Genomic DNA, 13,661 nt, shown 5'->3' with positions numbered 1-13,661 from the left:
CTCACGACCCTTCTGCAAATAAAAGGATTAAATAATCTCCGTTTGACAAGTGAGAAGACTAGCGAAGTAACGTGAAGTGGTTAAGGGCACACTCCCCATTAGTGGCTGAGATAGGTTTTTAATTCAGGGCTGCTGACTCCGATCACTCCCTACCACCTTCAGATTTGTGTCATCTCCTTCTATTACCTTGAAGCTCCAATCGCCTTTATAATTTATCATATAAACTTGTCACTTGTACTATTATTGTCTTACTGGCCTCCTTTAAAATTACTCATTTTATTTAAACAAACTTTATTTTAAAAGGTAACTGTCATAACCACAAGGGGAAAACCAGCAGTATTTTGCCTTATAGGGAGAGACACTTTAAAGTAAATATAGTGAGAACCAAAATCTGCTATTTAATCTAGCCCAACCCTTTTGCCTTCTGAGGGCTGCTGCTTTTATTAAAAAGGAATAAGAGCAAGAAAAGAACATATGGTGGTAAAAACACACCAGTCTACCCTGAGACTAGCTCCTGGGTGTCTTCCAAGAAAAAGAAGTGCTTCTCTGTGCATCCCAGCAGGCATCTCCTGGCCACGTAAGCATTCTGTGTGTCACTCCTTGGGGCTGGATAGGACCAGACATCTCAAGACATTCTCATGGCTCCTAGGCCTGACCCCATATCTCTGATCCTGCTGTGATCAGGAAATGAGAGCTGCTGCTGCTGACCCAGCAGGAGAGTAACATCTAACCTCCTATTTGTCAACCAGTTGGTGGTATGTGTCACAAGAACTGCCAGTGAGTCCTTGTGTTCCTAACAAAAGAGTTGAGTTGGGTGGGAATTTCTGAGAAAGGCAAAGGTTAAAATCTCAACTGCAAACAACTATTTTGTCAAGTCCTTGTTTTACCATCTGGCAGAGGCCAATAGTTGACTGTTCAGGGACTCAGTTTCTCCAAGTAAAATGCAAATTTCACCTCCTAAGACCTGCTTGGTGACAAAAGGAGCACTGGGCTTTTCTTGGGGGGCAGTCTGACCTACATCCTCTCTTGGAGAATCTGATGAAATCTGCCAAGTTAGAAGTAGAAATCACATGGTAATAAAATTCATTGTGAATAAAATTCATAATGTGTGAATACAAGTGAATAAAATTCTCCCGAGACTAGAGTCACATCCTGACAGCTTTTGTCCTGGTGTGCTAGAGTCCTCGGAGAGAATCTGCTGGTCTTGATTCACTGGCGAGGGCAGCCAGTGCCCCTGTGAGTGCCCAGATCAGAAACATGCTCTCCCTGGCTCCTAGATCGAGTGGGTTGGCAGGCATCTTCATACCCATCATAGAGTTGGTGACAGCCAAGGTGCATTATAAACCCTTTTCTCTGTTCTTCTAGGACTACTACAAAGTTCTGGGGAAGGGAAAGCTTCCTAAGCAGCCTGTCATCGTGAAGGCCAAATTCTTCAGTAGAAGAGCTGAGGAGAAGATTAAGGGTGTGGGTGGTGCCTGTGTCCTGGTAGCTTGAAGCCACATGGTGGAGGATTCATTAAATGTTATCAAGTGCTTAAAAAAAAAAACAAGTGAATAAAATTCATTGTAAATGTAGATCCAGTTTTACAATTTTTATGAAAAAATTCTTAGAAATTTTTAAGACTGACTTGAGAAAACCACACCAGGTTTTACTGCTGAGTCACCTTGGCCAGATCCTTTTAATCCCTGTGGCCTCAGTTTCCCCAGCTCTGAAATATGGTCTTATGCAGGGCAGTAGTTTATTGCGTACTCACTCTATACCAGTCACCATGCTATGTACTTTGCATGCACGATCTCAGTCAGTCCACGACCCTGTGAAGTGGGTACTTTATCATCCCCATTTTACAGAGGAAGACACTGTGGCTCAGAGGTCACCAGTCTGGTAAATTAGGCTGCCTGGTGCTACACCACACACTAGGCTACACTACACTGTTCCCTGTGATTTAAGAGGATTTAAATCCTTTGCGATTTATTTTGGCATATTGGGAAGTGATTATGGAGTAAAAAGAAATGAGTTACAGAATGGCAAAAAATACCAAAAGAATGTGGGACAACCAGAAGCTCATACATTACATGTGGGAGTGTAAACTGGTACCACCACTTTGGAAAACTGTTCGGCATTTTCTACTAAAGAGGAATATGTGCATAACTTATGATCTAGCAAGTCCAAGTCTAGGTAGATACCCAACGGAAACGCGTACATCTGTCCTCCATAAAACATGTACAAGAATATTCATAGCTACACTTTTCAAAATAGCCCCTAGGGAGAAACGACTCAAATGCCCATGAACTTTAGAATGGATAAGTAACTGTGGCATACTCATGTATTGGAAAATTTTACACAATGAAAATGAACACATTACTATTCAAAGCCACAAATATGTTGTGAGCAACATATTTTGCTCACAAAAATATTGTTGAGCCAAAGAAGCCAGACAAAATACAGTATGATTCCATTTTATATAAAGGACAAAATAGATAAATTTAATCTGTTCTGGGATTATTGCTTCTGGGAGTCTGGAAAATTTCTATTTCTTGATCTACCTGTTGTTATATGGGTGTGTTCACTTTGTGAAAATGCACAGAACTGTGTGCTTATGATTTGTGCACTTGTCTGTACATATGCTGTATTTCAATAAGAAAATTCAGTGGGGAAAAAAATAAGTGACTGATTCACAAGCATACAGAGCAGTTTTTTTTTCATTTTCATATTTTTTTCATTAAAGGTTATTATAAGATATTGAGAATAGTTGCCTGTGCTATACAGATGAAACTTTCTTAAAATCTATTTTTATACATAGTGGGTAACATTTGTAAATCTCAAACTCCCAAATTTATCCCTTCCCACCCCTTTTCCCCAGTAACCATAAGATTGTTTACTAAGTCTGCGAGTCTGTTTCTGTTCCCAGTAATCATAAGATTGTTTACTAAGTCTGCAAGTCTGTTTCTGTTTTGTAGATGAGTTCATAGTGTCCTTTTTCTTTTTTTCAGATTCCACATATGAGTGATATCATACGGTATTTTTCATTCTCTTTCTGGCTTACTTCATTTAGAATGATGATCTCTAGGTCCATTCATGTTGTTGCAAATGGCATTATTTTATTCTTTTTTATGGCAGAGTAGTATTCCATTATATAAATATGCCACAACTTCTTTATCCAATCATCTGTCGATGAACATTTAGGTTGCTTCCATGTCTTGGCTATTGTGTAATCAAAACTACAATGAGGTATCACCTCACACCAGTCAGACTTTTATTCAAAAGTCCATGAATGATAAATTCTGGAGAGGGAGTGGAGAAAAGGGAACCCTCCTACACTGCTAGTAGGAATGTAGTTTGGTGCAGCCATCATGGAAAACAGTATGGAGATTCCTCAACAAACTAAAAATAGACTTACCATATGATCCAGCAATCGCACTTCTGGGTATATATCCGGAGGGAACTCTAATGTGAAAAGACACACAATGTTGATAGCAGCACTATATACAATAGCCAAGATATAGAGCAGTTTTCTTTGTATGTCATGAATAATCATCCCACTGCCAACACTCATGTGTGGACCATGAGGAAGAAATTACTCCCTGCCCAGGTGATTCAGCTCATCTTCCTATGTGCAGTTTCCTGATAAGATCCTGACATTTGTGCTTTCTTACTTGTCTGAGTAAGGAAGGAAGGGTATATGGTATTAATGCTTCTACAGCTTTGCATAAAAGTGCATTGTTTGTAGGTTCCTGATGCCAAGAATCCGGAGCATTGGGTACGTAAGTGACAAGGGTTGCAGATGAAGCACCCGGTCGCTCCTTCTGAAGACCAGAAAGATTGGTTATTACTGTTTCACCAAATGCTTGTGGTCGTCAGAAATCCAATTAAATAAACTTTCAGTAATAAATTTATTGTTTTTTTGCTTGCCTCTTTAGTAGCAATAAGCTGTAAGAAAATTAGTTGGAGGTAGTTTATAAATAAAATCATGGAGCTTCATGATTTGTCTATGTGTATGGACTAGCCCCCAACCTTCTTTACTTTCAATATCTGCATTTATTCCCACTGACAGTTGATGGTCAAAGGATGATGCTGGGTCCCTGCAGGGCTTCAAGAAACAAAGATGGATGCTTTCCCTTTTGTACTTAAAATTTCTCAAGGAAGGAGAGGGGCTAATACATACAAAAACCTTTAAAATGAAAACTAAGACACAGACATAAAGTGTTTTGGAAACAATACCATGGAGGTAGCTAAAAATAAAAATTCAAATGATACAATGCTGTATACATGTATCTCTCTTACCCTGATTTCCTTTGATCAGTGGCAACAACTGTTATCACTTTCTTTGGGGAGTTCAATTCAGATATATTATAGCATATTTGTGGATGTACTGTATCCCTATGTTGTAGACGTAATGGCCACAATACATCTGGCTATTTATGTTTTCTTTTAATATAAATGGCAACACCCTGTGTACTCTGTCTCCTCTGATTTTGCTCATTAAACAGCATATGTTGGCGATCATTCTCCATCAGCATTTTTAAATGCTTTATAGTTTTCTATCATTTACGTCATTCCAGTTACCTATTGTTGTTAACAAACTACCCCAAATCTTAATGGGTCCGAACAAGAACAATCATTTTATTATTATCGCTCATGGTTCCAGAGGTGACTAAACTCAGCTAGGAGGTTCTTGCTTGTAGTCTATGCAGTTACAGGCAGATGGTTGTTAGAAATGGAGTCATTTGAGTGTGTGTGTGTGTGTGTGTGTGTGTGTGTGTGTTTAACTTAATTTAATTAATTTATTTAAAATTTTTCGTTGAGGGGGCAGGTGATTAGGTTTATTTATTTATTTTTCAAGGAGGTACTGGGGATTGAACCTAGGACCTTGTGCATGCTAATTATGCACTCTACCACTTGAGCTATACCCTCCCAAGAATGGAGTCATTTTGAGTCTTCCTTGCTTACGTGTCTGGCGATTGATACTGATTGTTAACCGGAACCTTGGCTGGGTCATGGGCTGGAATGCCCACACATAGCCTCTCCTCATGGCCTAGGCTTCTGCACAGAATGGAGGCTGGGTCCATCAAGGGCCAGCATCCCAAGAAACAGAAAGTTGTAGCTACCAGTTTCTTAAAGGTTGGGTGTAGGCAATGTTATATTGTCACTTTCACTGTATTCTTTTGGTCAAGCAGTCATGGAGCCTAGGTTCAAGGGGAGGAGACATGGACTTCACTTTTCAATGGGAGACCTGCCAAAAGCTTCTAGGCTGTGTTTTTAAAATAACTTTTTTTTTAAAAAAAAAAAGTCATGGACAATGACTTACTCAATCAGTTATTTATTCTTTTCTTCAAAATTATTTGAGTGCTTACTACATTCCAAGCACTGTTCTAAGCTCTGATACAGCAAAGAAAGAAAGAAAAAAACTGGCCCAAATCTGTCTACTTGGAGCTTACATTCCAATGGGGAAAGACAATAGACCTAATAAGTAAACCAAATTATGGAAGGCGATAAATGTTGCAGAAAATGTATCGTAGGGTAATATAAAATATATAAAACAAAAATTTAAAATACTCATTTTAACATATAAAATATATAGTAGAGTAAGGGTTGGTTTTTTTCTTTTTTTTCCCTTCTTTTCACAAGCAAAATGGTAAATACCTTTGTGAGTGTTTATTAATGCACTCTGTGGGTGTGGGCCTGGCAGAGCTAAGGCCTCCTAAGAAGGCCTCGGGCTACAAAGGCCCCATGTCGGTCACAGGCAGAGCGATAACAGCCTAGCCTGGAGGAGGGAGCAGGGACGTGGTCCAGACCGCTCCGCGGTTTTACAGAGAGAAGGTGGGCCCGGAGAGCCAAGGGCACTTGGCTGAGTCACATCGCTGGAGGAGCCGCTCAGGGTCAGCGGGCGCCCGAGGCCTCGCCGGTGATGCGGCGCCGCGTCGCAGCCCAGAGCCCCCGGCCAGCCAAATCCCGGGGAGCTGGGCGCTCCGGACCCTCTCGTCTGGAAGCGGAGCCCAGGCGGGTCAGAGATCCCTCCTTCCGGGGACTGGGGTCTCCAGCGCTCGGGCCTGGACCCCCGCCCCGTCCCCGCCCATCCCTCCCACCCTCTGGCCCCACCCCTCCCCCTCCGGGTCCCGCTCCGGGGCCCAGCGCACAGATCTTAAGGGTTGTTTCAAAAATAGAGTTAGAGAAGTCTTCACTAAGAAAGTAACCTTTGAACAGAGACCTGAAAGAGGTGAGGCAATGAGTCAAGCGCGTGGTATCTGGGAGGAGGGGTGGGGGAGAGAAACATTTCAAGCAGAGGGAGCAGTGAATGCAAAGGCCCTGAGGCCAGAGTGTGCTTGATTATGATTCAGGAGGCCTGGGGGATGGGTAGGAGGGCCATTTTAACAACATCTTCACGCAGACTTCTGACTCACGTTTTGAAAACCTGGGCTTAGGGTCTGGTTTTCATTTCAGCCTCACCTTTTACTAGCTGAGTTTCATTTCTCTCTTGTCTAAGAAGGAGGTTTGGGGTAGGATAATGGCGCCCCACTTGACAGAAGTTTGTTTCTTTAGGTTCAATAAGGGGGCCCTCAGCGTCACTAACCCCACCTCACTTCACTTTTTGCTTTTCTGCTTGGTTTTTCTCTTTTTCTTTCTCTTTCCAGTTTTCTTTCTGTTTCTCTCTCTTTATTCCTGTTTTCCTCTCGCCCCCTCAACCTTTTTCTCCCCTCCTTTTCGTTTAATCTCTTCTTCCTTTATTTTTCTCCTTGATCAAGTGTTGTCCCAAGCTGCCTTCACCATGGCCATCAGGGTTCTCGTGTCTGTGAATAATCCTTTCAAGAGGTCTGGAAGGGGACTCCGCTTATGTAAACCTAAGGATGATAATATACAGAGTGTGTGTGTGTGCGCGCGCGCACGCTCCTGCCCAGGTCCGCCTTGCATAAGACGAGTTTGAGGACCTCCAGGCGCAGAACCGAGGCGAGAGGCTTGCCGGGCTAGGTGAGCGTGTTCCGAAATTTCGCGCTTAGAGCGTCTTCGGTTCGCGGAGGAGAAAGAGCGAAAGAGATTTGGCCCGCTGAGGCCTCCGTAGCGAGGGGGCGGGGCCCGGAAGGGAGCAGGATGGCGGCGCTGGACAGCGACAGCGATGAGGATTTGGTCAGCTATGGGACGGGCCTGGAGCCCCTGGAAGAAGGTGCGGGCCAGATTGGACGCCGGGGTCTGTGGAAAACAGGCCAGGGGGTCTAAAATTTGGGCAAAAACGCACAATCCTGTTCCATACCTTGTCTAGCCTGGGGAAAAGTCTCTTCTGCTGCGGGCCCTGCGTACAGCGACCGGAGCGGCGGGCGCTGTGCTTTCCGGGTGCTCACGTTTTGGAGGGACGGATGGGAGGCCCGGCGGGATGGGAAATAGAAAGATGACAAACGTGTGAGAGCGGGGCGCGGGGGTGGTGGGCAGGCAGTGTGTTTCTTAGGAGAGGACATTTGAGCTCAGACTTGAAATAGAGAAGGAACCTACCGTATGAAGATCTGGGGGAACGAACAATTTGGGCAGAGCGAACAAGTGCAAAGGCTCTAAAGTCGGAGCTGTTTTGGCAAATTGAGGGACAAGCAGGCCTGATGTGGGTGGAGCAAACAGCACCAGGGGGCGGCTGACAGAAGATGGTATCAGAGAGGGTTGGATCTCACTTAGTGTGGTCAGGGAGTTTGTATTTTATACTAAGTGTAGAAAAGTCGTGGGGACGGGGCAGTTTACACAGGGAGGGATGTATGTTTTAAAGATTATGACCTCGATTTTGAGGGTAGGCAGGTTAGGGGTGGGCAAGAGTGAAGTAGGGAGATTAGCACAAAGAGGCCTGGCAATGATGGTGACTTGCACTGGAGTGTTGGCAGTGGCGATGGACGGTAGTACTCTGGGTTGAGATGTAGTTTGAAAGCAGAGCTGACCGGACTTGCTGGTGGAATGTAGGGGTGAGGGCAAGGTGAAGCAAAATTCTCTCCCATGTTTCTGATCTTATCCACTTAACGACTTGATTTGTTCAGTGAAGTATGGATTGACTGGCCAATAAAGACTGATGGCACTTCTAGCCCTGCAGGAAAGGCAGAGGAAATATGGTGAGCTAGGAGTTTTTGCAGACTCTCCCCTTTCCCCATCACGTCAGTGTAGTTGTATTTCTGGGACATTGCTGATTACCTTTTATTCCCCGATTACCCTTTTATTCCCTGCAAACAGGTCTAATCATTAGAAGCTTCTGCAAGATGCTGGCCTTGTTTCTGCCCTCTGGTTACAAAAGACAGAGAAATGCTTGTCTCCTGAAAGCTGCTTATGTGTTTAAAAACACCCTTAAAACAAAACAAAATAAAACAACACCCCTTGCATTTCCTCTAAGACATCTCTGTACTGCACTCAACATCCTCAGTTCTCTTTCAGTTTAGAGTCCCCTTAATCCTAATTTGTCAAAGCCTTTCTCCAAGTATGGGACCAGAGTGTGGGTAGAGCAGAGCCATCACTGATACGTCCATCATTTTAGACTGTATTTCTTTAATGCAATAAGATCACGTTCACTTTATTGGCAAACACGTCACCCCATGATCTCAAGAAATTTGTTGACAAGGATCCTTAATTTAAGCAGTTTCAAATCTAGTTGAGAACAAAAGTACAAGGTTCACAAGTGATAAAGTGTGTGATGTAGACAGGAAATAACCTACTCAAGCTAACAGGGAAACCTAAGAAAGCAGAATGGGATCCCTTAAACTGGTTAGAATTTAGGTATGCAGGAAGAGGACAGGGTTAAACATGCATGGGTGGAGAGTATGACAGCCATGTTAGGCAGGAGTTTGTGTCATTCCTATATTTCTGGTCTGGAGATTGTTTCCTCGTGAAGTGACATACTGTAATTCATCAACTATTTGACCTGTATTTTTCTAATTCTTCCTGTTTTTTTTTTTAATTTTTAATTTTTTTAACATTTTTTAATTGATTTATAACCATTTTACAATGTTGTGTCAAATTCCAGTGTAGAGCAAATCCTTCCTGTTTTGATGGTGTACGAAACCTAAAACAAAGCCTAATGGTCTAGCCAGACTGTTGAAGTGGAAGGAAGGGACTTTTTTTTTTCTCCTGGCCTAAAATTGTCCTTTAACTTCTCAGTACTAGGAGTTTTTGAGGATTGATTGGTTGTTTCCTAAGCCCTTTGAAGTTTAAATGCACTCTGACTACATTTTACAATATAACATACTAGACCTTTACTTCCTGCTTTGAAGTTTTAATGACAGGTTAGACAAACACTGGTAGAGGAGAGACTCCATTACTTAATTAAAGTTGCTGGCTCTCACAGAATGGTTTATTGGTTAAGAGACAGTGGCCGAACTGTCACACGTAGACACAGAGGCCCTCCAGCCTGGAAGGAAGGGACACCAGTGTGTATTTACTCTTTCCTTAGACAAGTTCACTTGGCTGTAGAACTCTCCTCATCTTCAGTTCATCCTGCCCTCAGATTAATTTAGGACCATTTTCCTCTTCCTTGTTGCTGTGACTCTCCCATTTAAAGCTGTCTGTGGCTCCCTTCCCCCGCAGGACATACCACAGACCCCGCAGTACCACGTTCAAGGCCCTCTACACTATCTGCCCCTCCCGTTCCATTTTCTGTCAGTCAGACTAGACTACTTTCTCAAAACATCTGACCTACCCTTTTAGACCTCCTGTTTACTGATGGAGGTAACGCCTCTGTGGGGAATTGTGTCTCTACCTGCAGCTGTCAAATTCTGCTCATGCCTCGGGTGACTCTGGTGTTGTGGTTCTTGCACATTGTCAGAAGAATTCTTGTATATGCAGGTCTCCTCTTCCGGGCTCTGAGCGCCCTGGGGCAGGGACGGAGTTGTGTGTACTTTTCCACACCCAGCGTCTAGAACAGGGCTGCTTTCACTGTAAGGCCCTCAGTAAACTTTTGGTGGGGAACAAGTTGAGGACAGAATGAGTTGCATTCTTGGCTTAGGGGCAGAGTTGAGATCTGACTTCTGCTTATTAGCTGTGGACCTTAGGGCAGTTACTTACTCAGAGCATCCTTATCAGAGTATGATAAATGAAACAACAGGTGTGAAAGGAAAGGATTAGCTGTTATTAGTAACAATAATTATAACAGGGCCAGGCTGAAATGCCACCTCCTCCCTGGAGTTTTCCTGTGCTGTGATTAGAGGTGGCCCCTCCTCCTCAGGAGGCCTGTGGGACCTAGCCAGCCACCCTGAGTGGCCCTCATCATCTGCTGTCAGGTTGTACTTAGTTGTCTGCAGATCTTGCTTCCAGATCAGGGGCATCTGGAGAGCAGAGCAAGAGCAGAACCTAGCATTGGCAGGAACTATCCTCTCTCACCTCAGCCTGGTGGTTCTCAACCAGGGATGATTTTGCTGCCCACCCACCCCGGACATTTGGCAACGTCTAGAGACATTTTTGGTTGTCATGCTTTTTTGGGAGGAGGATGTTATTGCATCTAGTGTTCCAGGCTAGGGGTGCTGCTAACCATCGTATGGTGTACAAGACAGTCCCCCACAACTAAGAATTAGCCAGCACAAAGTGTCAACAGTGCTGAGGTTGAGATTGAGGTAACCCCACCTCAGCCATGAGTCAGGCCAGATGCATATGCAGGAGTGGAGTGTGTGTACTGTATTTTTAAGAAATGGTGAAAATCTTGGATTGTGGGACCCAAGTTGTAATTCAGTTCCTTAGAGTGAAATGAAATTGTAGCTGATATTAACTGAGCTTTGCTCTGGCCAGGCACTGTGCTCAACTCTCTGCATGTGGTTTTTAATCCTCGGCGCCATCCTACAAGATGCGTTCCTGTATTACCCTGATTTTACAGTTGTAGAGGCTGAGGCTTAGAGAGATCAAGTAACTTGTCCAAGATCAAAAAGCTAGCAAGTAGTAGGGTAGGGGGATTTGAACCCAGATCTCCTGTCTTCAGAACCTAAGTTCTTGACTGCCCTGCTGTGGGTTATATTCTAAAAATGACCCAAAGACTCCATAAGCTGCAAGTAAAAATTTAGGACTATGAGGCTAGAAGTTTCTTTACTTTTTGTTTCATCATCCAGAAGTAATAACTGGCTTATTTATTGAAGCGACAGGTATATATGGGCTTTAGGACACATCTTACCTACTGTATGTAATAATAATAATAATAGTAATAGTAATAGTAATAATAATAATAATAACAATAATAATAATAATAACAGCTAGTACTTGAAAGGTATTTATTGTGTATCCCTCTTCTTGCTAAGCACTTTCCAGGCATTATCTGATCCAATTTGTGTAACAGCTCTATGAAATAGATATTACTGTTAGTGTCATCCCCATTTTGCAGATGAGGAAATTGAGGTACAGAGAAGTTACGATGACCAAAGCCCTTGTGCTAGTAAAGGTGGACTTGGCTTTAAAATGCAGAGTGCTGCGTCTCTCAACCCTAGTGCTTAACTGTTGTGAAACTAACATTCTTTCTTTTTTTTTTAATTGAAGTGCATTCAGTTACAGTGTGTCAATTTCTGGTGTACAGCACAATGTGGAACTTACTTTCTGTATTGAATATTTGAAAATAACTTGATGGTTACTTTTAATTTGAAGTAGATTCAGAATTTTGAATTGGAGTTGATAAAAATGAGGCAGTCATTTGTCTCATGGTACCTGAAACTTTAAACCTAAGGAATTTTTAGGTGAGGCTAAGATGTTTTGAGTTCCTTTTCACTTGTGTGATGTTGCAACCCAGCCCTTTTCAGCAGAGGAGGAAAAGGAATAAGTTTAAAGAACAGTAACTGTGGAATCAGGAGAGTCCCAGAAATAAGAACACTCTTAAGATTTGGGGAAATTGAACAGCACCAATGGAAAAATTCTGGATTTGGGGATGCTATGAAGTTCTAGAAGAGATATTAAAAACCTCTACATGCCACATGCCACCCCAGCAACTTACCTTCTTTACTGCCAGCAGATTTCACCTTCCGTCTGTTTGAACCCTCCCCCCAATGTAATTCAGTTTTCATAATGGAACTTAGTGGGAAAGGCAGGCCATTTATGCTAAAACATATTTCTAACATAAATAAGAGATAATCTATAATTGTCTTAGAACTATAAAGAAGCTTGATAAAATATGGTGTTCTGAACTATATAAGCTGTTAAGGTCTAGGAATAGCAACTTAAAGTTGTTGTATTTGAGGGGGAGCGTATAGCTTAGCTGTAGAGTATGTGCTTAGCATGCACAGAGTCCTGGGTTCAATCCCCAGTACCTCCATTAAAAAATAAAATAAAATATTAATTAAAAAATACATTAAAAAATACATAAAGAAACCTAATTACCTGCCCCCTCCAAAAGAGCAACAAAAAATTGTTATACTTGAAGTTAGAAGAAGTGAACAAGCTACGTTTAAGAAATGATCTTTTCCCTAAATTCTTTCTAATCCACCATCCCCTTCTCTCTCATTCAAAATATTTTTTTTTTAGGTGAGAGACCAAAGAAACCAATTCCTCTTCAAGATCAGACCGTCAGAGATGAAAAAGGAAGGTATAAACGGTTTCATGGAGCCTTTAGTGGAGGTTTCTCTGCTGGTTACTTCAACACTGTTGGCTCAAAAGAAGGTAGGATTTTCCTACTTAAAGCTACTTTATGGCTCAGGCAAATGGTTGAAGTCTCATAAGATTTTTGCTCCTCTCCCCCACCTCTCCCTTTTTAAAAAACGTCTTTGAACATTGTAGTCCTCACATTGTAGTCTTTTGTGTTCTTTGAACGTTTGGACTGTTTCCAGAGTCAACTTGTGTGTTTTCTTTGATTACAACTTGAAGGTGAAAGAGTTTCTTTCACTTAAAAAAAAAAGATACATCCTAACCAGATGGTTATATGGTGATAATGACTTCCGTTTTATATTGTATCTTGCCAAGCACGAAGTGCTCTCACACCGATTTACTCATCGTCATCTTTAATCGTCATCTCACACTACTCAGTGACTGGGAGTGACAGCTGTTTTGTAGATGAGGACACTGAGGGTCAGAGCTGCTCTCTCCCCGATATCAGGGACCACAGCATCACTTGTCTGTACATGTTCTCGACCTGGAGAAAAATCAAAATCTCCCCGTTACACAATATAATAAATTCTGTGTTGTTTAAAGTTATGTATATTTTTATAAATGTTTTAAATAAAGAAACTAGAAGAAAATGGCTTAAGTATCACAGATACGAGTGGAAGATGAACTGATTAACTCATGTAGCAATTATTAAGAACAAGATAGGCCAGATCTTTCCTATATATTAAAAAAAAACTCATATATAACAACAATAGTAAAATAAAGATGAAAAACAATGCAAGAAAGGGGGAAAAATGCCGTTTAAGGAAAATAGTTTGGGTAAATAAGATGGTTAAAGTTCAATATACACGAGGTATAAAGATTGGTACAATAAGAAAATGATCAAAGTATTTGAACACTTTACTCCAGAACAGATAGAAATGCTATGTGGAATATTCAGTCTTATTATTAAGAAAAGCAAAACAAGATAATTAAGCCACTTTTAAGTAGCACACTTACTAAAATGTTAAAAATGGCAGTAGGGTTTGTAAAGAAAGAAGTACACGAATACATTGCTGATTGTTATAATTATGGCTGTGCTGTATATTATAATTTAAAAGTAAGATTAGCTCAAATGATTAGTCATCACAGGTAGACTGTGA

At 41.9% G+C, this 13,661-nt stretch overlaps 1 protein-coding gene and 1 non-coding gene across 4 annotated transcripts in view; both read left to right on the top strand.

The window, feature by feature from the left end:
- The first annotated feature begins 1,132 nt into the window (after positions 1-1,132).
- LOC116277589 (small nucleolar RNA SNORA3/SNORA45 family) lies at positions 1,133-1,261 on the top strand. The gene has a single exon (XR_004187084.1). It is a non-coding gene; the product is annotated as a small nucleolar RNA SNORA3/SNORA45 family (small nucleolar RNA).
- A 5,746-nt stretch (positions 1,262-7,007) lies between these two features.
- GPATCH1 (G-patch domain containing 1) overlaps positions 7,008-13,661 on the top strand; it is a 33,115-nt gene continuing 26,461 nt past the window's right edge. For 2 of the 3 annotated variants that reach the window (XM_072967263.1, XM_015246071.3), the window contains exons 1-2: positions 7,048-7,156; positions 12,442-12,576. In XM_072967263.1, coding sequence (XP_072823364.1) covers positions 7,084-7,156; positions 12,442-12,576 — 208 coding nt within the window. In that variant the 5' untranslated portion in view covers positions 7,048-7,083. Of the gene's footprint in view, positions 7,157-12,441; positions 12,577-13,661 lie in introns of all 3 variants that reach the window. The other variant, XM_006212191.3, reaches the window with a different exon arrangement.

The sequence above is a fragment of the Vicugna pacos genome, chromosome 9 (genome assembly GCF_048564905.1).
Source record: "Vicugna pacos chromosome 9, VicPac4, whole genome shotgun sequence".
NCBI lineage: Eukaryota > Metazoa > Chordata > Mammalia > Artiodactyla > Camelidae > Vicugna > Vicugna pacos.
This window is presented reverse-complemented; position numbering and strand designations above follow the sequence as displayed.